General features: G+C 32.3%; 1 protein-coding gene across 2 annotated transcripts in view; it reads right to left on the bottom strand.

Annotated features, from left to right (window-relative positions):
• Nucleotides 1-27380, bottom strand: part of bru3 (CUGBP Elav-like family member bruno 3) — a 542443-nt gene that overhangs the window by 109464 nt on the left and 405599 nt on the right. For both annotated transcript variants that reach the window (XM_090120316.1, XM_090120317.1), the window contains one exon: nucleotides 3121-3246. In XM_090120316.1, the coding sequence (XP_089976442.1) occupies nucleotides 3121-3246 (126 nt within the window). The remainder of the gene's footprint in view (nucleotides 1-3120; nucleotides 3247-27380) is intronic.

Below are 27380 nucleotides of genomic sequence, written 5' to 3'. Positions count from 1 at the left end.
GCGAATTCACCGAGAGAGGAAGGAACTTGTTAATTATTCTTCTAAAATAAAATTAATTACAATGTTGAGACAGGCATCATGCTGAAAGGATTCTCATTTGATTCGTGATTGTTACATGGAACAAGGCACTTTGGAAGTACTTTACTTATCCTTTATTGTTAGATACTTTACATGTACGGGTAGGTATAAGAACCTATTAGATATAAACGTATTATATACCGTTATTTCTGCTGAAGTGTATTTATTATGTTTTATGTCGTTTCTACAATTGGAATAAGCATTATGTTTAATGTCTGTAATATAATTAATACTTAGGACAGGAAGCTAGGTTAAATAAAAGCTTTTTTAGTATAATATGTAGTTGGTATGTACTAATTATGCGTTATTCATTCCGCTAAGTATTATTAGTAATTGTTATACCAATAAGTTACACATAGGTATTCATATATTTTGCTATCAATATGTTTTATTTTTTATTTGACTCAACAAGCGCAACTTCGTTTTATGGTTGAAAACAATACGCAAACCTACTAAGTGTGGAGTAAATTGGCAATATTTTACGATTCGCCTGTAACGGGGCAGTAAAGAGGCGGTGGCAATTTAACGATGCTTATTCCGTGACCTGCCCTTCGCTCTGGTGGAATGATGGCAGGTAATGACGGCTGATGAAAAAGGACGAGCGTCAGCTATGGCTGTTCTTCGCTTTTTATTGTTAAGGGGAAGTGGAATAAATCTTTTTAGTTAGGTTTCAGTAGTGTATCGGCTTGTAGCTTGGTGACTGCGCTGCTGAGAATATGATGGTTGCATAGTACATATGAATTACATGTTTACCTATATTGTTGAGGACAGAAGAAATATATCAGCAGAAAAAATATATCATCTTACCTGTTATTTATACTTAATCTTAGCCTCTATATTTTATATATTAGGACATAATATAAACATCTTGGATGTGCGTGAACTGAACAACTCCTGTGCAATTCACGTTATAAAGAATATAGGTAATACTTTCCACAATGATAAGAAATTACAAAATAAACTAATTTAAATAGGTAAAGGTAAATAAATCACTATCGCTTATTCACTATAATATTATCGTCATTACCAATAGAAGTCGCTTGTATACAAATCAATTCCAAAACCCTTAGTAATAAATCTGTAAAATTAAACTATATTTTACATCCCAAATAATAATCTATTCCACCGTTCATAGTGATAAATCACGAATATCTCAGTACGTTTAATACACTCAGTATTCTACTCAATATAAAAAGGATTCTCACCTGATATCACAAAGAGAATATACCTAAAAGCAATTGTGAGATAAATTCCACTCCATCCCAATTTTGTCCTTACGGGAGTGAGGACTCGCGAAATTTGAAAGCCCAATTTGTTCACGTGAAATGGAAAACGCCAAGGTCAGTATGATACGAACAATCTGCAATTAGAGCCTAAAAGGGATAAAAAAAGGATTCATTGTAAACATGCTTTATTGGCCCTTGATTACTCTATAGGTAGAGTACCTACCGTAAGCGTTCGTGGTGACTAGAAGATATCTATTTTTTTATTTTCATGATTTTAATTATTATATTATCATGATTAGCAGTTGCCAATTTGAAAATCTTACAAAAATCTTTTTTTATATTCGAGCGAAACTGAGGTGAGAAGCTAGCATATAAAATTAAGATATTACCTACTAAGCAAAATTTTTTAGATGGATTATTGAAAAACCTTTATTTATTCACTTGCGGTCCGCCCCGGCTTCGCCCGTGGTACATGTTTACGTTTTCTCTACATAAGAACCATCCTCGTACTTCAAGGATTATAATAAAAAAAGAATTATCGAAATCGGTTCAGCCGTTCTCGAGTTATGCGCTTACCAACACATTTTGCGATTCATTTTTATATATATAAGAAAGATTATTATCACACAACATACAACATCGCGCTACAAATTATTCACGTAATTAATTCTCACGTAATCAATCTCGTATCAATCAATCACAACATCCTAAATCTCAACACCAATCTAAATCATGCATTAAATGCCATCAAATCTATACTCAACGAACATTTAAGCAGTTCGCAACCACCGCGGGCGAACTAGCTAAATGTTGCTAATTCAAATTGAAACACGACCACGAAATTCGTCATACGACAGCGCGCAACGTTACGCAACTTTAATTTCATTTTGACGAAATTTCGCCGGATTTTAATCGAGTTTCGGCTCGTAACTCCGACGTAACGGGGCGCGGTTTGATCGCCTAAACGTCTTTATGCTGCTGTTGAGGCAATTCGCTTGCCATCTGTGTATACGCGGTTTATATTATATCGATGCTAGTTATCATTTGACGCGCATTTTTCATTGTATTTGAGAATTGATTTATTTTCTTTTTTCATTATGAAGTCTTTATTTAAGCATTTGTGCAAGTTCTAGTATAATTTTAATCTGTATGTTATGAGAGAGATCCAAGAGAGATCTATAACTGATAGCTTAAAATGCATACAAATCACTATTACGAATAATACCTTCAGAAAAATACTTGTGCCATATTCCATACGTAAGCCATACATACAGCTTACTCTTCATATTTGCCAGTAAGCTTTGTTTCAAAAAATTATAAATCACACCTCCGATTCACCACAAAAATATAATATTGTTAAGATCTAGCGTGCAGGCTAAATTATAATTATTTAATTACCAACGGCGCCTGCGATAAACTCATTTTTACGAACCTTAACAGTTATCGTCGCCGTTTTAATTTTAAATTAAGTGGATTTTACGTTCTGCGAGCCTTTGAGTCTTGGAATTGAGAAAAAAGTGCCTTAAGCCAGTATTTCATTTTGTCCCGTGGGTTTATACAGCTAATTCTTTACTTGAATCTTTTTCAATGATAATAGTGTTGTTCTTTGATATTGTTTAAGTAATTTGATTACAAGTTGCTTTACCTTCACGTTTACGATGTCAATTTTGTTTTATTCATTCTCTTTTACACATCTTTTACGTTATACGCTGATACTACGCAATAATAATGACGTTCATCATCTGTGTTCAGATCTTGTCCTATATAAAAAAAAATCATACATCTAGCACCTAATTAAAGGTCACTTGACACCTACCTTTACTGGAGCCGTCCGGACCGCGCAGTATCGAACACTCCTCTATAGTGCCGAACGGCGTGAACAACTGGCGGACATCCTCTTCGGTCTGTTGCTTGCTAAGCATCCCCACGAACAGCTTTCGATCTGCGACGGAGAGATTTCATTGAATTAATCATATAATACGTCCACACCGAACATTGAGCACCACATAAGCCGAGCGGTGTTGCGTGGCGCGGCGGTATCACCGGACCATGCCAATTACCCAGAATAAACCCAAATTTTTGGCGGTTTCAGCTGCGTGACGGACTACCCTAATTCGTTTGGATTTAGCTCAGGACAAGTCATGGGTGCAGTAAGAAGATAGTGGTAATTAATCTGTGTTTTACGATGAAGTAGCTTTTAATGCAAGTGCCAAAACTCATACACAAGTATTGGACAGATGGTATCATTTATTTATGAATGATATTTAAAAAAGGGCCCGTGAATAATTCAACAGGCATTCGAGCAATGGAAAAACATGGAAGATTAGCATATAATTTTGTACGAATGTCTATCGCGAAAGAATTTATCGCAAAAACGTTGTATTTAAAACAATTTCTTAATGCACTCATGATAACATCGTCCTGCTACTCGCCGCCGCCCCGACACGCGACCGCACCACCGTTATGCCTATAATCACACAGGCTGCGATCCGAAGCGATTATAATTTCGACGTACATTGCTCAATAACTTCGAACATCAACCAGCCGACGCAGTGACGTCCAAACAAAACAAGCAATGTAAGTACAGAAAGCAAAACACGACGGATTCGCCTGCTAGATTGGGCTCCGGTGACACAAAACAACCACAGCCTTCTATAAAACACATATTACACACAGTTTTAGTTAAAATGAAACAACGAACAAAATTCAAACCCAGACCAACACATAATTAGCACAATACACTAAAATGGTCTCCGTCAATTTGAGGTTTTCGTAGCTAACTAATATTTCGATAGAATAAAGTTTCGTAAAGTGAATCTTCTGAATTAAAAGACGATTCACTTCTTGTATTTTAATACTACGAAAGCCTCAACGTATTCATTAGCTTATTACATGATAATTTAGACGACTTCTGATTGAGCATTAACTAATGCTTCCTTCGTATTGAAGGCGATACTAGAACGATCCGAATTTATTACATAATACATTACGTCATTTATAAGAATATCGTGTAACGATTATGTTCCACAACCAGCAATGTACTACGTAATGTTCGGATCGCACCGGACCGCGTTTAAATCAGCCTTATCCGCTCGCGAACCCAATAATCTAACGCTACTAGCGACAAATTTGGTACGTGTTACATTGGCTCTTTACAGAAATCAGATGTTCATATAAATAAACGACAAAATAGCAATAAAACACTAATTACTTCTCGAAAATGAATACGAAAACAAAATAACTGTTACATCACGACGATTACTAAGTGCAGAGTGAGTAATTGCGTTCAATGTCGAATCTAGTCGAGTTCGAGGCGAGGGTGCCTTAGTTTTATTACACAAAATAACCACAAAAACTTTAAAATAACGCCACATAAAACCCAAACAATCTGAAGGCTTTGCTCAAATGGATTTTTAATTCTGCCGCTTTATACGTAGGTATGAACGGCCATTGTATTCTCCATAACGTAGAAAACTTGAAAGAGTTTAAAGACCATTATCATATCGTTATATTCCATTGGATCAAGCCTTGCATTTCATTTCTTTTATACCGAAATTATAAATTTGAAAACATTAAAAATTCAAAACATAAAACCAGAAAACATAAATGGCTAATTTCACCGTAAATTCATTACCACCGAAGTAAGGCTTTGACAAGGATAATCTCATTAAATCATTAATTTTTAGCTTCTCTTGCCTCATCTAACTGTCATTAACATAAAGGAAACTTTTAGAAAAATTCGAGCTGAAAATATTTAACATGCCTTCATCAAACGCCCTTATAAGGTACTGTTTTTGCTAATTAATTTTTTGGTAATTGACGCTTTTAAAAGCCCTTATGGAGCTTCAATATTATATTATAATGCTTCTTCTTTCTTTTAAAATAATTATAGGCATAAAAATACTTATAATAAAGAAACATTTATCAAAAACTCCAATAAAATTTTGTTTCTTATAAGAGTATTTATTGTTTTTAAATTGAAGAACCAGTACACTGAAGATGTACGACAAAAAATCTCGCATTTAACAAAATGCTCAATGTACAATTAGCCTGGTGAAATAGCCGTAAAGGAAAAAGCAAGGCGAACTCGGTAGATTCGACGTGGAACTGTCTCCCTCGCGCTATTTCACAGTGAACAGAACAGCCTATGCACAATAAACGCTACCTTGGTCCGCCTACGCGCGCCGCCTTGTCGCGCCCCCTGCAAAATAAGAACATGCTTCACACGCTTTCCACCGCTTGACTTCTTAGCTCAATGGATATTTGCTGGCGCACTTAATGCGCAATGTATTGCGTGTATTTGGTTTTCATCTTGGCTGGCTATGTGAAGGTGAAAATTGTTTAGGCGGGTTCTCACCAATTTAGGATGTTTTCATATTTTTGTTGTTTGGCGTTTGTGATGAAGAATCATTAGCTACTTTTCATGATTTTTCAAGTGTTTACAATTAAATTTCACGCACGAGCTTTCATAATAAATATCATATCAGCCTTTGAGGATCGAAAATTTCGAATTAACTATAAAATTAATTCCCAAAGGCATGGATATAATACGAACCGGTACAAACATTGGAAATCGATTTGATGACGTAATTGCTTTCATAATAATTGACATTAATTAATTTATGTCAAGTAGTGTTTGCTGTGAAGTTACAAATTCAAATGATTTTCACACATGATTCGATTTGTTTTAGACAAAGGTCAATACGTATTAACATTATTAAATAATAATTATTGTTATTGCATTGTTGACGTATTTAAACAATTGTAAAAGGTTCATTGTTTTAAGGCATCTTATTTTTATATCTTATATATAAAATTCTCGTGTCACAATGTTAGTCTGCATACTCCTCCGAAACGGGTGGACCGATTCTCATGAAATTTTCTGTGCATATCGGGTAAGTCTGAGAATCGGCCAACATCAATTTTTCATATGTACCACGGGCGAAGCCGGGGCGGACCGCTAGTGTATTTATAAATGTTTATTATAAAGTAGAGAAAACGTATTGCACGCCTCATAAGCGAAGCGTTGAGGTGGGTACTACTGTCACTTCGCGCAAAACATCTGATTTTTCAAACTTAAAATGTCTTTATGTATCATACATTGCACTTGTAAGATAATGCATACACACACATATTAAGAAAAAACACTATTTTTAACGTTCATGATATTTTTGATGTCATTTTTGTTATTTAAACTAGTTAAAAAACAGTTTAAAAAAGTTCTGTCTTGGACGTCCGTGTGTGCGGATCCTTTTTCTTGTTAACACGATAGCGACCGAAATACTTTACTAATCGAGTCTTTTTTTTTCTCTTACGCTTGAGTATGCTCAGGAATAGAACCCTTTCATTTTTCAGGGTCTGATTCGATGTGGTTTAATTGTTATTAAATAAACAAAAATAATAATTAATAAATATTTATTAAAAAAAAATTATGAGGCGTGCACTTTTGGATTTTCCAAATTATTTATACTTATTTTAGGTTAATGTGAAAATAGAAGTATTCTATATTCGGATTTCCTTGTACATAAATAATATGCATCATGTGACATTTAAAATGAGGACGATATTTAATTACAGGCTATAGTGCCATGGACTAAATACTTAAAGGTCAATCACCATACTATAAGTGTTGATAAACATTTTGATGATATTTTAATGTTTAGGTGAAGGTACACTTAAGTGTTTAGGAAACGTGTTCTAAATTAGTTTGTTCGTTAAGTTGTTACTTTTGAACTGCTTAGCATTTTAAGATCTTTTGTATGTTTTAGCGATAGGGTTTTTTAACTGGTATTTTAGAGAGAAAATATTTGTATGTACTTTACTTTTTTGGTTACTGATATAATTTACCTATATATTTTTAAAGAAGGATATAAGGCGATGATGAATATGATTATATATTAATCGTGGAGCGGGCGAGCTAGTAATATAAGACAATTAAATTATTTTCTCTGCCATTATACGTAAATTGAGTTTATCATAAATTTGTTATTCCTTCCACAAAAGAAACAATACATATATAGAATCGATTACAATTAACAAGGAAAATATTGCAAATATTCCAGTAAGAAATATCAATAAAATTTGAAGTATCATCATAAGAATAATTCGCTAACTCCGACCCTCTATCCTTTGTCTCAAATTTTAATTCGAAGCAATATCCTTTGGAGGTCCAAAGCGAGGACCAGAGGGCGCACGTCCACAACGTGCTTTACAAATATCTGGACCGGTGGCGGGCGGTCATTAAATTCAGATTTATACCCGGCTACCGGGCTATCTCTCCCGGGCGACTCCGCTAATGACCGGCTAAATTGTGATCATTTCGCAGGGATGTAACAAAAAAGGGGAGTGATTGCCTTTGTTGTACCGTACCTGCAAGTTGTGAATTATTTTGGTGGGGCTTTTGTCAAATTGAATACTATTGAACAAATTGTGAATACACGATACAGCTTGCTTCGGTCATTCGTATGAGTTTGGGTAAAGGTAGTAATAATTTTGGGATATGATATTGTATCTATTTAACATTAAAATATATTTTTATGTAAAGGAGTCAGGTGCCTACAGGAGAACATAATATTATTATCAAAAATAAGAAATTGCGTAGTGCATTTATTTCATACATTATAAGTCCATTTAAAGTAATTTTTAAAACGTATGTTTATGACTCCGTCGCACTAACACCTGAGCCTTAAAAAAGTGATAATTCATACTTCCAAATAAAATATAGTGCTTTTAAAATTCACGTCCTACGTAAAACGCATATATAACGAAAAATGTAGTTTATAATTTAAACAAGGTTAGAAATTTGACAACCCTAGTTCGTAATAGTGTGGGAGTGAGACAAAAGGTGTCGTCGGATAAACAGGCAATGGAAATACATTGTGATTAGCCAGTTATTAGTTATAAGACAATAACTTAGTATTACAGAGTTCAAAGCAGTGTGAAATAGGCTTAATGGCTATATGTAACATGTGATTATAATAATTATTAACTCGCTTATGCCATAATTAAGTGGGTATGGTAAAGTTCTTAATTAGAATTAAGGGTTGTGAGTTTATAGATTTATGTATGTTTGTAATTAATTATAGCGTTGCAATTTATGTGTAGTAGTTGAAATTATTGTGATTTAAATATTATTTATACATATATACACAGTACACACAATATTCTTGTGTTATTAAAATTAAGAATATCAATAGTAACATCTGCTAATTTAAATGAATTCGAATGACTTATTTGACGATTAACAAAATTTCTGTAAATTAATTCGAAAGATTAAATTCTCAGATCGCAAACAATTTTTTTTTGAACTATATCATTTAGTTATTGAACCAGAGTTATTTTATCAGCGCATTTGAGTCGTAATTTTGCGTTTCAATAATTTTACAAAATATCATTCACCTCACTACAATAATTCACTCAACAAACTATAGATAGCTGCAATTAGCCGCAGTCCGGTCGCACCTGAGTCGCAGCGTCAAATCAGTCGCAGCTTAACCCTAACTCCGCCGAGATCCGCCTTAATCCGTCGGAATCGTGTCGTGTCCGCACCGTCCACGTCGCGGTTATTCTTTGAATCATTAAAGAGTTGAAATACTAAGGACTTTAGTAGATTTGTGAAAGCTGTATTAATTGTGTCTGAGAGTTAATTGTAACTTGATTTATTACCAGATTCTATTCATTTGATTTAAGAAAATTGCTATTGTTGTATTTTTTGGATTGCTACGCAATCATGAAAGCCATGATGGATATTGATTTATTTATTGTTGATACTATTATTCTTATTTCATATTTGTGCACGTAGTTTTTGCGTTTATGTATCACGTGATATATATAATATCAGCTAAAAAAGAAAAAATAATCACATAAACTGGTGAAATTAATTTCCAGTTTATCAGTTTATATTAATAAAGAAATTTAGCTATAACACATGTACAGGGAATTGTTCTTTTTTAAACATCAATATGATAATCCTTCTAGAACCGTCTAGAATTCCATACCTACGACAAGACTACAAAAACACATCTAATTCAAATGAAATGAAATGAAATGAAATGAAATGATTTATTTGTATGAATTGTGGTTACAAAGCAAAGTTATAATAAATTTCACGTCCGCACAATTCGCCAACAATTGGCATACAAATATTTAAATTTTATAATTTAAACTAATTCACGTGAGTTATTATTTAAGCAATATATTATTTACATTAGTTTATTTTACATTATAAATTATAATATAGCAATAAATATAATATAGCAAAATAAACATCAATCTCTACCTGTAATACGATATACCTGATTGAATAAGTATAGGTGTGGGTCTCGCATCCATCATTCCAACATATTGTTTGGTTGCAGAATAACAACGCATCGGTTGTAACGTGAATTTATGAGGGTATGCTATTATTGATGAATTTCGTGCCGCATTAGGGGGTTAACGCGACGAGGAAAACGAGCCGGTGCTTTTTATGAATTTTTTAGATCCGCCTCTTGATGTAATTCGATTTTGATTGGATAGTTCGACGATTTTATTACGTAGATGTTTATAGCGTGACTTGGGATGGATTTTCTTTTTCGTTTACAGTTTTAAATTATGGTCATTTGCTTGCAATTTATTTGAAAGCTACGATTTGTGTTGAGGGATTTATACGTTTTTAGATTAATTCGCCTGATATTTTCTCATAAATTTTTTAAATATCTCAATCAATGTAAAACCCTTCTCTCCTATATTAAAATAAATCGTTTTCGACCCTAATCGTTACGATAACATACCTAAACAAATATTTGTTTGCAATATCAACCATCTATTTCCGATATTAGGATATTCCTTTGTGATTAAAGAATTAACGTTGATATAATTATAAAATCTACCTTCTATAAGAAGCTGAGCACAGTTAATAGTAACCATCTAATCTATCCAGATTAGATCCATAGAACCCAGTCAAAGAAGTCCCGTTGAATTTATTAAAAATTCCATTCACAGATTTTCTTTCAACTCAATAGCTTCGTGAATTTCACTCGAATTTAGTTAGTTGCAGGTGCTGTCAGAAAACGTTCACTTGATTCTATTAATTAACGATTCTGTCGCTATATTCCGCTTTGAATAGCCAATTACACTGGTAATTGGAGGTCGGGAGGTCGACGTCTTGGGAGATGCTCCTGGAATGACATATGAAGTACGCTTTTGATTGAGTAATAGGAACGTGTGTGTGTTTTATATAGTGGGAGAAAAACATAATTAAGTCTCATTTATTTGTTCAAAAAGAAACATTTATTACTTGTTTTTAAATTAAGTATAATATTGAATTAGAAATCATTATTTTTTACACTATAAGTATTACAATTGAAGCTCTACATTATTTTAAAAAAGAGTTTATACTGTTTTCTTGATAAACGTAGAAATAAAAGACGTGTATGAATTTTCGTTTCAACTACCATTTATCGAACTCTGAACTAATCATTAAATCCTTAACACTGAATAAACTAAAAACCTATTTCCATATACTAGTTAACGTATACAAAGCGGTTTAAGTACACCCAAATTACGTTTATAATATGTTTGTTTATGAATGCCGACATTGTATTAAGGGTGTTAGTATGTAACAAGGGTCGACTTCGTTAAAATATCTCTATTAAACTGCCTCATGTGTGTATTACCGAATTCCAACACGTGACAGGTACAATATATGTGTTAGGACTCAGGTCTAGTTTATGATTTAATTGTGCTTATATTGGACAGATTAAAGTTAGTAGATTACGCGTACATGAATGTACGTTTTGTGTCGTTTATTTTACGGCTGGTAGAATAGATTTTAATTGTTTTGTTTTTAGAAGGTTCTTATTTATGATGTGATTTACATTATCTACTGAATATATGCTTACTTAAATCTCTTAAATAATTTGGAGCAATGGACTTTGTAATAATACATAGTCGTTTTACGGATAAAGTTATAAAAAATATTTATTAAACTTGTCTCATTCACGCGTTAAACCCCGATTAAATCTAGATTCCGTCAGTTTTAATCGCCGAAAAAAATATTTAATTAACGTAAACAAAACGTTTTAACGCTCAGACAGGTTAAATTGCATCTACGTTGTATACAACGTTTCATTAATGCAATAGATTAATCTGCTACGTGCGTCCGACGCTTGTCATTGTCAGCCTTCGTTAGGAGCTAGCACGCTTCGCTCTGTCGCCACGCTTTCGTGTTTGGTGGGACGGTTTCTTACTGTCAAAACGGAGTTTAATGACGTTTTTGTAAAGTTACGTCCGACGCTTGTCGTCAGCCTAGAGTAAGGCAAATGTGAACTGTATATTTGGTGGTAAGTAATTCATAGTAAATAAAATTTTGAATGGAAATTGTTACTTACCTAACCAATAACATTAAGTAAAAGGTAAAAGAAACAGAGAGTTGATCATTTTTGAAATACCAATAAAACCTCTTTTAAAAGACAGACAGAATTTTCATTGGATCATTTAAAATAACAACCTATACTACTCCTTCTTTGAGCTATTTGTATTTAGCATTAACGTACTATTAACTTTAAAATTTCCTACTTAATCCTAATTACTAGCCACCCTACACTGGACTATGTGCTCTGTGGCTACACAGTACACAGTTCAAACGACAGCTATGGTAATGATGTTATAATACGTCCGTGATGACATATGAATGAAGTAATCATGAAACTGCTCAACAATAAGAGATAATTGACGCTACATTGTTCTATGATGATGGAAAAATGGAATATTATATGGGTGTGGGTTGATTGTGGTAGGAAATGGTATTTTAGTTTGAGTTCATGTTTAAAAGACAGAGATAAGAGCACTTTTTACATTATTAATTTGTTAAATATTAAAAATTCATGTTAAATATAAGAATTCATATTTTATAGCTTATAGCATAGCATCTCGTCAATGTCACAATAATTATCCACAAAGAAATATTTTTATTTTAGTAAAAAAGTACTATTCAGTAAAATAATTAAATCTCATCAAAAAATGTACTCATAATCACATAAACTACTCCACTAAATCAATAAAAATTAACTTCACCTTCACAAACTAAGAATCACCCCCAACATAATCCAGCAACTCTTCTCATTTTCAGTTATTAAAATTCAAACAAAAATGACTAGTCGCGATAAAGATCAGTCATCAGCCCGTTATCGGATTACAGAGGGCCCGAGGCTTAGAAACGGCCATAATGGTGCTAAAAACCGATCCTATCTTTACATTAGGCCTTATAAACGTCGTGATAAACCCTGAAATACGCTTTATGACAGTACCGTAATTAAAAATTTGAGTTCGGCACCATTAGTTTTTATTTGGGCGGGTTATTCTTTGTTTTTTATAAATTATGACCATATCGTATGTGATATCATTTTTTCCTTTTAACACACATACTTTATACAGCTTATACTGTATCTACCACCCACCACATTATTCTACAAATGTAAAAACTTACGCGATATTTTATATGAATTTGAATGTTGAAAAGAATTTAAATATTCCCTGCATGTGAATTTTCTTACGCAAATGGTATGTCACTTGAAAATATATACATACGTATTTTGTAACACATAGATTTTTTCGTAATCGTTTTTAAATAATATTTATTTGAACAACTTTTGGGTACCATATAACTCTTGTAACGCAGAAGTAAAAAAAGGATCTTATTCAAAACTAGCTGCGCCTCGCGGTTTTACACGCCTGGCTTCGCTCCTATTGGTCTTAGTGTGATGATATAATATAGCCTATAGCCTACCTCGATAAAATAGGCTATCTAACACTTTTATATTCTAACAAGAATTTTTCAAATCGGACCAGTAGTTCCTGAGATTAGCGCGTTCAAACAAACAAACTCTTCAGCTTTATAATATTACTATAGATAAAAATTGTACCAAAAAGTTTTTAGATATAAAAAGTCTATCTCCAAAATACATACAAGCTTGCAATTCCATATAAAGAGTTATCCTAAATAATATATGGATATTTCAAAAACAAGAGCGTCATCCAAGGTAAAGCTAGTAACGTTAGCCGTCAAATATGCTATAACAGAACCATAAAGACGATCCACAATATAACACATATGTAGGTTAGCATTAAATTTTACAATCTACGAGTACATGCGAAATTAAAATGCGCATAACCATTTCTAAATGTAAATTATTACACCGTTTTGTCTCGTGAACAATTCTACAACTTTTAATTGTTTACAATAAAAACTTTTATCACGCGCGGTTCCTGTAGGAATGTTCGCTGTCATTTTAAACAATATATGGGTAGCGTTTTTAATGGGTTAAATCTTGCTTGCAAAAGTATGTAATGTTTGAGATGATGGAAACGACGTCTTTTCTGTTTGTTTAAATCCCTACTAATATTATAAATGCGAAAGTAACTCTGTCTGTCTGTCTGTCTGTTACGCTTTCCCGCTTAAACCTCTCAACCGATTTTGATGAAATTTAGCACAGAAAATCTTTAGACCCTGAGAAAGAACATAGGCTACCTTTTATTGCGAAAAAACACCACGCGGGCGAAGCCGCGGGCGGAAGCTAGTAATTCATAATTGTTTATTTAGAATATGGTTCTCGGTGATTTGAGGTATTAAAACCCGTTTTATAAATAGCTCTTGAAGTTTTTATATCTGCAAAACAATGTTTTCCTTAATATATAAAGGTCTATATAAAACGTTCTGCATCAATAATAATTATACTACTAAATTATATTACTTACAGACTTTATAAAAATTCACAATTAATCAGAGCAATTGAACGAAACAATCAATAAAACTCCCTAATTAAATAACACGCCCATTGTAGCAAACAATAATTTTCGATAATCATTACGTTTAACAAAACAAAAGCTCTAGAACATCTCCCTTGAGTCTAAGTGGGTATTGTAGTCAATCTTTTGTTGCTTACCAATAACTTAGCATTCGAGACATTTGTATTGTAGTTCTGTTTAATTCCCCCGCGGTTTCTTCGGAGACCAGGTATTTCTAGCCAGGTGATACTTTTGCTTATATTTTTCAGGTTATAAAAATGCAGTTAGAATCAGAGTGCTGTTTATTTTATTTATATATTAGCACTTTTCTTATGTTTTTGTTTATGTAGGTTAAGGTAGCAAAAAAAAAGACGGGGACTGCCGCGGTAAAGCTATTGCAAGCCACAACCTCCGTGCCCGTCGGAGTGGGAAGCGTGAGGTTTTTCGTTACGCAATTTCTGGATTCGGTCCCCGCGCTCAAGGCCCGCGATAGAAGCTATGCAATAGCTTAAAAATACGTATTAAACGTCTTATTAACAAACATTACACAAAAGAAACTATGATATTTATTTATTTTGAAACAATAATAATTAAACGGATAGGTAATAATTAAAATCCATTTCCACTGTTAGGCGTTTCCAATATTTATTTTTGTCCAACAATTAAAGTCCCTTCAAACGGATCCCTCCAACGATTTACTGTCATAGTTAGTGGAATTTTCATTCATCCGTCATTAAGACGAGAAGTTTGGTCCTCTGTCCCGACTGATTAATTTACGCCTCCCATCATTTACCTAGCAGGAACTCGTAAGTAGGTCAAGGGTGTCTCCCTTATAAGTCGTAATTAAAAAGAAATTAGTTATTCCATGTCATAACAAGAGAACTAACTGCGCATCGTTTAAGTTCTTATTAATATGCTATAATTTCTGCTAGCGGCTTCGCTTACGTTGTGAATGAAGCTTTATAAATTATAATATATTATATGACTATAGTCAAAGCTTATTCTAATATTACTCTATCTACTAAAAAAACCGCATCTGTTCGTTGCGTAGTTTTAAAGATCTAAGCATACACAGAGACAGAACATTGGAAAATTACTTTTGTTTGATACTACGTTTTAGGTATGTTGTGAGATTAAATGAGAAATAGATAAATTATATTTTACACAACATTAAATTCATAGCCATTTACTGAACCGATTGCAGCTATAATAGGTACATAAGTCGACGATGCTTGAAATGTTAATGTTCTGAAGATTAGAACATTATTTTTTGTATATATTTTATTGTCAGAATAAATCTTATATATAAAAATGAATCGCAAAATGTGTTGGTAAGCGCATACCTCGAGAACGGCTGAACCGATTTCGATAATTCTTTTTTTATTATATTCCTTGAAGTACGAGGATGGTTTTTATGTAGAGAAAACGTAAATATGTACCACGGGCGAAGCCGGGGCGGACCGCTAGTAATAATATAAAAGAAGAAGAAAATATATAGAATCAAATATCGTCTAAAATTAAAAGAACTTAAATATAATTTCATGTATTAATAAATCTTACAAATAAAGGATGAATAGCGATAGTTTGGTATTTAATATAAAATGTAGACCTTTTTATCCCTTTAAAAGAAAATTTTCGATTGTTGGACTCGTGATAGACGACCACAATAATAATATATTATTTGTAAGGTTTATTTTTTATTTCCAAAAGAATCCTTTCTCTTTGCGAATCTTGTTGCTGCAAATAGCCTTACCCAATTGAGGGGCCTAAAAAAGGAAAATCAAGGATGACACAGTACGAAATAGAAAATGTAAGGTGCATTTCTGTACATTTATTTATGCGAGGGTCCTTTCAAAGTTCTTTGAAGAATGACTTGCCTCCAGAATAATGTCCGGTGGAGCTCCGGGTCTTTAAATGCGTCCGGGATTTTTGAGGTATTGCTCTGTAGATATATTTTGTTATACATATACTACACATAAATTAGTTTAATGAACAGAACAAAAATGATTTCATTGATACGTAAAGATATGGGTTTACAATTGTTATTGGTCTTAATTTATTGTTATTATTTAATTTTAATTTATTATAATTTAAAATACATAATTAAGGAAGCAGGAAAACATTGAATTTGTTTTTAATAAGTTGTTGCATTTATTATCACGTTAAGGGCTGATTTTTCAATCCTTGGATAAAACTTATTCGTCGAATAATGTATAAAAATACCATTTTAAAAACGTATTCTAATTGCCCGTATTTGACAGTTTACGTGACATTTTAATATTATCGTGTCTTTATTGGACGGATAAGTTTTATCCAAGCATTGAAAAATCGGCCCTAAATTACGAATAGTCTGATAAATGTATCTCTATCTAAATTCTAAACTTATAAACAATTTCATATTTATTTAAACACCTTAAAACCGTTAAAATCCAATAGAATGATACTAAAATAAACAAAATTCAATACGAATCGAAACTCAAGATCGACAATCTTCTTATAATTGAAATTTGTCCCAGGCGGCATCCCGGTCACAAATAAAGTAATTAAACTTGGCTGATAGCAATCGCCCGGGTATCGATGACATTAAACAATCAATGACTTGATTTAATCGCCCGGCTCTATAATGGCCGGCGGTGACAGAGAAGTATACGGGATAGGTTTGAATGTTCGTGGCGGTACTCCTGTATTCGGGTTGAGTTACAATTTTGGTGATGGTACTCATGTATTCGGGTTGAGTTAGAATGTTGGTGATGGTACTACTGTTTTCGGGTTAGGTTAGAATGCACGTGGTGTTAGTGTTTTAGTTATGTGAAGATTTGTAAAATATAATATGTTTAATTGTGATATTATTAGAGCGATAAAGTAAGATTTCAAGTACGGAATCGTATATTTAATGATAAGGTGGGTTATCGAACATTATTTCTACATTATTTTTATAAATAATGTGAGTGATAAACCATATATGAGTTACAAAGAAGTGCACATTAATTGAATTGTAATTTATTGACTGTCATTATTTTAGGTATCAAAACAAAAGGTTGATAAAAATAAAAAGTAGATGAGTTTTTATCACTTTCATTTTAATTACTTTAATAATATGCCTCTACCTTTCTAAATGAAATAAGAATACGATATACCAAAACATATTTATCTAACAATAAATACCAAACCTGAAGATATGTAATGTTACAATAATATCGAATATTAAGGAACCGTTCCTTGTGTGACCAGCGAGCCATTAACTTAGCTATCTACTACTAAATATCTTAAAGAGATCTCGACGATTGTATAACTTATTCAGCTGATAGAAGTGTATGTAATAATAGATGATATGTGACCTTTATCAAACTGGCCGACATGTTGCCATATTGCAACCTTTGCTGTCGGCCATGTCGGCGTAATGTTCAATTTTTACTGAGGGTTCCGGTGGTCTGATTATTGTATGATTGGTTTGACATTGTTAAAGTATTTATTAGAATTAGAATTTTAAATTTATATAGTAAGGACGTTTGGAGCGAGGCTTGTTATAGGTTTTTGTATGGTGATGGTGATATTAAATAAATTAAAATTTATATAATATACAGTTTGTACTCGAATGGAAAGAAATAATTGAACAATTTTTACTTCCTTAATACATAATTTATATCAAATTGGGGATATTATTTTAGTAATTTAATTCAAGCGTGGCATTTTTACACAGATACGAAATGCTTTTATTTTTCTATTCTTTATAAATAATAAAAATGTCACAGTACTATGAGTGTTCTGTGAAATTGAGCCTTTTGACGAGAGGCGTGATAGTTACGTACTAAAGTTCCATTTAAAAGGCATTTTAATGTGTGCTAAGTCTTAAAATCTCAGATAATCGATACCAGGACTGAACCATTAAAGTAGTCGTTAAATCCGCATCAAGTTACAATGACGTCACCGAACGCATAACGCTCCCGATTTATCGCCACCATTAACAGGGAAATAATAATTCCACACTTTATCGTCTATAAAAGCGATTTGATATCTCGTTTGATAAATTATTCAATTTTAACCGACGTACACGGGTGGTATGCGACAGCGGGTGGATGCGTGAATGGTGGATTTATTTTAGGATACGTTCTCAGATTGTAAGAGGTTAAGGGCTATTTTCATCACTAAAGGTACGTACTTTATTAACATTTTCTTTGTTAGTACAATATTATGTTTTGTTATTTTAACTTATCGATGAGACTGTAGCTTTGTATTAGAAAACGTAGAAAACGCAGTTCTCAAAAATTCTTATGATAGTGTAAGGGCCACTTTCACCAGTTATTGATAAATAGTATTATAGCCTATTCAATACATTTAATTTATATTAATTTAACTAACCATAAGATCAACAGAACATATCCATAAGTTGTGAAACTTTAAAAGTCGTATATTAAACACAATAAAGCCAATTGCTAAACGTTCTAGTGTCACTGAAATCACTATATTACGAGCACAATAGAGTCGGAAAAAGCGTTATGAACTATCAAGACATAAAGCGGCCATTCACACCCACAACAATACAGGTAAAGAAAACTTCAGAGTTACCGCGTTTCCGTGAGATGCGGATATATTTCATGAGATACCGTGCACTGGGGTCATTATCACACATAATTTATGAAGTCTTAATACTAAGCATCTATGGTCCAGGAAAGATGTGAGAATTTGATTCAATTACTGATTACATTGAATTAGAGATACACTAGTGGTCCCCCGTCTTCGCACGGACGCATGTTATCTTATCTACCTATACTAATATTATAAAGAGGAAAGGTTTGTAATTATGTATGTATGTATGGTTTTCACGCATAAACTACTGGACCAATTTTGATGAAATTTGGCACAGATAATCTTTAGACCCTGAGAAAGAACATAGGCTACCTTTTATTGCGAAATATGTACCACGGGCAAAGCCGGGGAAAACCGCTAGTATTCTTATATAACATGCATCTCTTGCACTCTATCTATTAAAAACCTACATCAAAATCCTTTGCGAAGTCTATAATTTAAGCAAATGTATGCTATGGGATATAGCGACATAGAGACATGTGGACAGAGAAAGCGTTCTTGGTCTTGCTTTGCTCATCACTACTATTTATCTTACTATCGTATATTATGGTACAACTAACAACTAGCGATATAAGATCCAGCTACAAATAAGAAACAAAATCATTCTATAATGTGTTAATCTAGATTATTAACTGTGTGCTAATTTTATCAAAAACGGTCTAGACAACATGCGTGATTGAGATAACAATTCAAGAATCTCAATACTAGTAATTAATAATAATTTTCATATTTATTTATTTATTTATTTATTTATTTATTTTATTTATAAAAAGGTACCTTACAGCTTATAATACAATAAAGAATAATAAATAATTAAGTAAGTACGCCAATAACAAGGTACACCATTATCCGATCAACGTAAGTGACAATGAAGAAGTTATGTTGAAGGATTAATATTAGACTGAGATTAAGCACTTTTTAACGAAATTAAAAGATCATTTATTATATGCTGGATCGGTAATCGGGTTGGTTTAAATTAAATCAACTCCACCCTCTTTTTTCTTACGAAATATTTAAGTTGAAATTTTGGTAAGTATTTCTATAAATTTATCATCTTTTATATCATTTTAAAAATTAAATAATGAAACCTTTTCAGCGAAATAATATTTTAATTTACTGTTTTAAATTTGTCTCAACTCCAGCTTTTTGCAATAATTCTCAATAAATTAAAACAAAAAAAGCCAAAAGCCTAACACAATTAAATCCCCACACGAAATTAATAATACCTACCTACCTACAGCAAAGAAATCCTTTCTATACCGCATTTGACGAGCTTGTCCCAAAAACCCAAAAACCGTTCTCAGCATTAAGAACCAGTAAATTGAATTACGTAGCTAACGTTCCCTCACTAAGTTGTTTAGGAGTGCCTCAGCCTCTATGCGTCCCATTTGGACGTGGAAAATGAAATCATAATTGGAGTATCGAAACTTATATGGTCGTAATGGACCAAGATTTTGTTGGGCATATTTATTTTACCTATGTGTTTTTAATGTATAAATAAACTTGTTTTACCTATAGAATTATGTTTAGTTTAACAAATCAGTGATTAAAATATATACTAATATTATAAAGCTGAAGAGTTTGTTTGTTTGTTTGTTTGAACGCACTAATCTCGGGAACTACTGGTCCGATTTGAAAAATTCTTTCGGTGTTACATAGCCCATTTATCGAGGAAGGTTATAAGCTATATTTCATCACGCTACGGGCAACAGGAGTGAAGCCATGGGGGTGAAACCGCGCGGAGCAGCTAGTTTCTTAAAAAAGTACCTAGTTATTATTACATTTGTATCAATTCATGATGCATGAATTATATAAAATGCATCTCCATAATATCTTAAGGCCAAATATGTAATCAATATTAACTTAAAAACATAATCATAATACGCTGCAATATAACCCAGCTGCTAAAATTTACTCAACACGCCAGCGGTGTTTTAAAAACCAGGGAGCATTCGTTGTTTGAAAGAGACGCGGTGTTAGCAAACTTTTATATTTCAAGTTCGACGGGTTATTTTGTCGGAATGGTCACCTCCAAAGTTCCACACAGAAGCGTCAACAGTCAGTGTCACTTCTTCGGGAAGTTACTTTAAAATATTTACGACTCGAACTTTATATAGGAAAAAGGGACCTATAGCAAATTTATAGTTGTTAGATAGACGCGAGTTTGAGATATGTTATCTTTCTGCTTTGTCATTTGAAATTTATTTGTGTTAGTGTGTTTCGAGTGTTTCTTTTGGGTTGTTTTGTTTTATCGCTTCTTTATTGTTTTTAGTGAGTTGACTTTTATCTTTGCTTTACTTTATGTGGATACTGTTGAGTTCATCTAAAGAATTACTTACAACGTTCAAAATCAGTTTTAACGCTAAATACTTAAGCGTTCATATACACTTTATTGTATAGTAAATAGCAATACAATTAGAATATTAATTATCTTAGGTATGATTAAAATTCATGAAATGTATTCCAACATTTTAAACTGTAATTATTCATCAGATTCAACTCCGAAATTTGAAAATCCGAGTGTCTGCAAACAATTTGTTTCCAAAGCGTTAGTGAGCCAATTTTATTGTTATTAGCACAGCCTAAGAGTTTGGTTGAATTGTCGATACGGCTTATGTCATTAATTTAAACTTTATTTTTATAACATTAAATCTAACAGAGAGTTTGAATTATTATTAGAACTGCATTACTTCATTCATTCTGTACAAAACATTCGTTCAATTTAAATTCCAAATTTACACAAAAAAAGATTAGCGCCAAAAAGCGCACAGATAATAAAATTCACAGTCGAGTGGCCAGTGAAAATTAACACGCAAAAATATAATAAACATAGTATTTAGTGTTAGAAGGTCGATTTATCAACGTGTCGCCCGCGGTCAGGCCGACAGGCTCAGATAATAAAACAAAGGAACATGTTAGCCACAATCCTGCTGGTTCCATTTTTGGACCTTTGTGCCGCGTGCGTGTGACATACACGTCAAAGATTTTTTGTAACCTTTGAAATTTTATAACGTTGTATTCGTTTTTGAATTTTGGTCACTAACTATAGGTTATTTTACAGTGTTTTTGATAACGTTTTTTGTATCAAAAACATGAAGTTTGTTGTTGTTACCGTATTTTTTATACATATTTTTATTTATAATAAAAATTAATAACATATTATAGAGGTACGTCTTTCCTTTTTTGCGTAAAGGCTCAAAGTCTAATATAAAATATGTTGTTTTAAAATCAAATACCCGTCAAATACATAACAACAATTCCCGTCTTTCCCCTATTACCAGAGTTTTGTAAATAATTACAATTAAATTGTCGTAGCTTGTATTTGTTCGCGTGCAGGATGTCATTACATATTTACATCGCGGTTTGTGGCGTTACAATTATGGTTACAAGTGTACTTAAATGTTGTGATTTGTTATTTTTTAATAAACAATGTGATAAAGGACATTTCTTTTAAGTAAATACTGTATTGGAATAATTTAAATGAGAAAATCAAAAATATCGTTATTGAATTTAAAAATCAGTGTTTCATTCTGTGACCCATTCTTTTTCGTTTTAACATACGTATTCTATGTATTTCTGGGACACATTTCTTCACGTTTTTCTATCAGTTTTAAAAAAAATTAAACAACAATCTATAACTTAAAAAATGTTAAATGAATCCCTTGAAACAGTAAGCAATTAAATCTTGTATCCGAACCGTATAAAAATCCGTTCCATTAATTCAAAAACCAACGAAGGGTAGGCAAATATTTTCCAATCGTCAAAGTAAATAATTTGGTTTCATCAAAATGATTGATCGGAACCCAATTTTCTGTCCAAGTTCGCTTCAGTAAATAGCTTGAAAATGATTAACGGGGTATATTTTTAATTCTCGATTACGAATTATTCGTGTGTGCTTTGTTTTGGTGAGGGTATCTTTTAATGTCACTGATCAAATGGTTTAATATGTGTTCATGTGGCGGTATTGAATTCCATGTACAATGATTTCGATAAGGCTAACACATGCACATGAGCAGTATCATCAAAATTCAAATGCGTGTGTGATGTGTGACATATTTATGCAAAAGTCCTAGTAAGAAATGAAAGGAATATTAGGGATTACAATTCAGTAGAGATTATTTCAATAAAAAATTTGCTCTGCTAATGTAATAATATTATTAATCTGTCAAGTATAATAACAAATCTATTGTCTTTAATGTTCACTCTGTATACAAAGGTTAAATAATATAAGAATGTATCGTGTAACAAATCATAATAGAGCTTTCTAAACCTTATTTAATAATGGTAATCAAACACCAGTTTTTGCTGTAAGTCTTTAAACAAAAGAAAGTATTACTTACACAATAATATACGTGAACATAACACTGGCATTAGGCATGCCTTGACGATTAGACCGTGAGCGCTGACGCAATGTGAATGAATAAATTTTGTTATTCAATTCTCGTTTCCTCGTGAATATCTTTCGAACATTCTATTTCTTTCTTAGTATTTTAATGATGTACAGTACGTTCGCGGAATTGCAATTTTGTTCAGACTCAAAGACTGACTCTTTTTGTTTTGTGAAAAACAACGTTTTATGAATTGCATGAAATTGAGATTTCTCCTTTGGTAATTCTTGTTATTAGTTTCGTTTCTGAATTAGCCTTAGGATAAGTTGTGCAGACGATTTGTTGAAATCTTGTAAAATTACCTGTTACTATGGAAATATTTATGGAAATTAAAATATTCTTTATAAATCAACATATATTTTAACCTTTTGAAGCGCTAATTAAAAGCTTTTGCGTTGATTTAGTAATATGTATATTGGAGAGAGATATGATTTCCTTTACGAGAAGAATTTAATTTGAAAGGTTACATGCCAAAACCGTAAAGACCAGCATCGTTAACATATTAATTATTCATAAAAATGATAAACGGTTTAATAATGTCCCACTTTAGGGTCACAGGTATCTTACGAGGGACAAGGTAATCCACTACGGTGCCCAATTATGGTTTAATTTGGGACGACATAATACATATTCCATCCAACCCGTTAGCATTGCTATTCAATGATCTAATTCCGTCGTTTGGGCGCGAGCCCTTAGGGATCTGACAAAGCAGGTAGGTAAATATTATTTTTATTTGCTGCGTTTGAAAACAAATATTGAATTGACGTACGATTTATGTAGATGTCGAGTATTTTAGGAATGATTCTTAATATAATTTAAATACAATTAACGTAACACATTTTGGCAACACGCCTCAACTTTGAATGAATGAGAATATCGTGCAAGTAACCTAATCTAAAAAACATATAAAAAATCTAACGAATTTCACAATTACTTGCGTTTATAATTAAGTATCTCATAGTGTCTCTGTATCTTAATAAGAATAAATTAAACATTTCTATAAGTACGTCAACCATTCTAGTCTTTTAAAAAATATTTATAAAGCATTTGAATGGCATAAACGAAATATCATACACATCAACCAATCAAACAGAGAATTTGTCGAACATCTAGAACCCAGTAGGTATCGGTCGAAGTGACAACCTCAGCGTCCGATACAATGAGTGTCTTTGAGCATTGGAACCGTTATTAAATAACTTCGTCGAAGTTGTGTAGCTACAGCAATCGAAACTTCCTTCAGCCGATACATTGCTCGCTATATTAGAATGTAAAAGCGAGCGTTAAGGAAAGTTCTTTTGAAAGACGCATTGTATTACGTTCTGAAGGGAATTGTTTACATCGTATTGCTGTGATAGAAATTATTATGTTTAATTTTAAAGGGTTGTAAATTATTCAATATTTTCTGTTTTTAGTAGAGCAGTTTTCTTAATAAACAATACACATAACCAAAACCCAATAGATAATATTATAATAAACTGGGATGATTTTGTAATCTCATTTCAAAGAGCAATAAGAGCTATAATTCCGTGAAACGTTACGCCTATCTCTACAAAATACAAACAGTTGTTGAAACAAAAGCGAAAGCAATTTAGGCTTTAATTTCGTCTAAATATTCAAACCGATGCTTTTAATATATTCTAATATTATTGAAACTGCACCGTAGCAAATCCAAACACGCAAGAACAGAAGGTTCTAGCAACTTGAAACTAACCGCATACATTAATACGGAAACCAAAATATCTTCGTAAGAGAATTCGCACAATATTATTGTAAACTAAAACGCGCTCTAGTTTTTAAATTAACTTACCTTTGAATTTTATGCAAGATAGTAAATGTAACGTTTAAAATGTTTTACTGTTATGTCTGAGTATTTTGTTCGCAACCGGTTTGTATGTAATATCGAGGTGACGTTAAATAGGTTATATTTCCCGTCGAGTTAGCTGAATAGCAGGTTTAACTTGCTTATGGAAGATGTATGTATATGCCCATTATAATCATCTTATTTTTTTAACCGTTAAAAAGAAAACAAATATTAAAATCTTATGCTAACCCTACTTTGCATAATTACTGAATCCAAAGAGTTTTATATAAAGTAAAGAAGCAAAAATAACGCCAGAAGAATTGCATATTTTTATTAAGACTATAAATATACTATATTTACTTACTACTTTTATTTGCACCTTTTATTATGTTTCGCTATGCTCCTTCTACTTTCCAATTGTTTATTTTTATTCAAACTTTTCCTATATCCTAAGGTTGCCTGGAAGGCATCGCTTCTTAGCGATAGCGATTTTGTACCGCTCTATATTACTTTGTTTGTATTGTTTTGTTTGATTTTGTTTTGTTTATGTGTGCAATAAAGTGTTTATTATTATATAACACCAAATTAAAAAAAAAGAAAAAAACGGATATAACACACGAATATTATAGGCATAATATTATAGTTTTATAATATACTTAATGCAAACAACAATAATTCATCGCTGAATAAATTATTATAATATTTAAGAACTGCGTGTTAAAACTGTATTGCCCTTGTAGAGCAATTAAATATCGTGATATGTATCTCAGTTATGTTTACGCGGCGTAAAAAATTACGTGCTCACGTAATTGAATTAGAAGGCGGGAATTACGCGTTTTGTTTAACGTTGTTACGTTGACGTTTTGGTGTAAATCGCGCGTTAATTTTAATAAACGTTATTTACTTTACTACAGCATTGACATAACTCCGTTATATTAATACTAGTGGTCCGCCCCGGCATCGCCCGTGGTACATATTTCGCAATTAAAGGTAGCCTATGTCTTTTCTCGGGTATCAAAATATCTCCATACCAAATTTCATGCAAATTGGTTCAGTAGTTTAGGCGTGATTGAGTAACAGGCAGACAGACAGAGTTACTTTCGCATTTATAATATTAGTATGGATTCTTTATTATATTTAAAGATAACCAAATTGTAATGTTAAAGTTTTATTTTTAACTAGCTTTCCGCCCGCGGCTTCGCCCGCTTTGTCTTAAACACAATAAATTATATACTAAAACCTTCCTCTTGAATCACTCTATCTATTAAAAAAAAACCGCATCAAAATCCGTTGTGTAGTTTTAAAGATTTAAGCATACATAGGGACAGAGAAAGCGACTTTGTTTTATACTATGTAGTGACTTAATCTATAGCTATAAATTTTCGTTTCAAAAGTACGATTTTATATGTTTGACTAGTTTAAGTTAAAGTTAATTGTTTTATTATAGTACAATAAGTAAACACGAGTCAACATTCACTACGTGTGTAATATTCATTCAAAGGAAAATTCATTGAAAACAAACCAAACAACACGTCAAAGCTAGCTTTATTTGAAACTAGTGGTCCGCCCCGGCTTCACCCGTGGTACATATTTCGAAATAAAAGGTAGCCTATGTCCTTTCTGGGGTATCAAAATATCTCCATACAAAATTTCATGCAAATTGGTTCAGTAGTTTAGGCGTGATTGAGTAACAGACAGACAGACAGAGTTACTTTCGCATTTATAATATTAGTATAGATTAAAAACATACGAGTGAAGACACAAGAACCGCAACTGTGACATAGGTAATATAATAAATAGCACAAAAACACGTTTTACGATTTTTCACCATGTCTCCATATACAATTTTAGAATTTCACCAAAGCGAGTGAAGGATACCCAATAATTAAATTCGACTCATCAAAAGCTATGACTAGTGATGTCCGAGTGGCGAGTTATCGATGATACGAATTTATCGATTTTTAAACGAGGATGTTATTATGTAAGTTATATTATGTCATGTCAGGTGAATATGTTGACATTGTTCCATGATTTATTTTTTAATCCTTTTTTTACAGGTACAAATTCGACCATCGCAACGACGAATATGTATAAACGTTGTGAATGTTTTGAAATATAGTACCTATTGTGTAATATTGCTATTTGTTTTTTTTTGTAATAATTATTAAATTTGCTGCATTTATTTTTAACTCGTAGTCAATGATTTTTCAAATAATTTTCCTAAGCATTATTACAAAATATCGTAAAACATTTCAGGGAAACAAACCGCTTTACATAATTTTATCACCACACACGGAAACGGTAGCGCGAAAATTGTAACCAAATGGAATAAAAACATTTCAAAACGCACCAACGTTTCAAATGAATTACAACTTACAATAAAAACGGCTATTAAATATAGATATAGCCGTGTTAACCCTTCGGTACCAATTTTACAAAATGAGGTGTTGTAATAATCGTCACAGTCACGCAACAATACATTTAGTGTTATTAAAACGACTGAATGAAACTTGTTGCGTGGCGTTTGCGTTTTTT

Source organism: Colias eurytheme, chromosome 4, assembly GCF_061535395.1.
Source record: "Colias eurytheme isolate Ceu_HAF_F1 chromosome 4, ilColEury1 Martin Lab GWU primary, whole genome shotgun sequence".
Classification (NCBI taxonomy): Eukaryota; Metazoa; Arthropoda; class Insecta; order Lepidoptera; family Pieridae; genus Colias; species Colias eurytheme.
The sequence above is the reverse complement of the archived record's forward strand: the minus strand, read 5'-3'. Positions and strand labels throughout refer to the sequence as shown.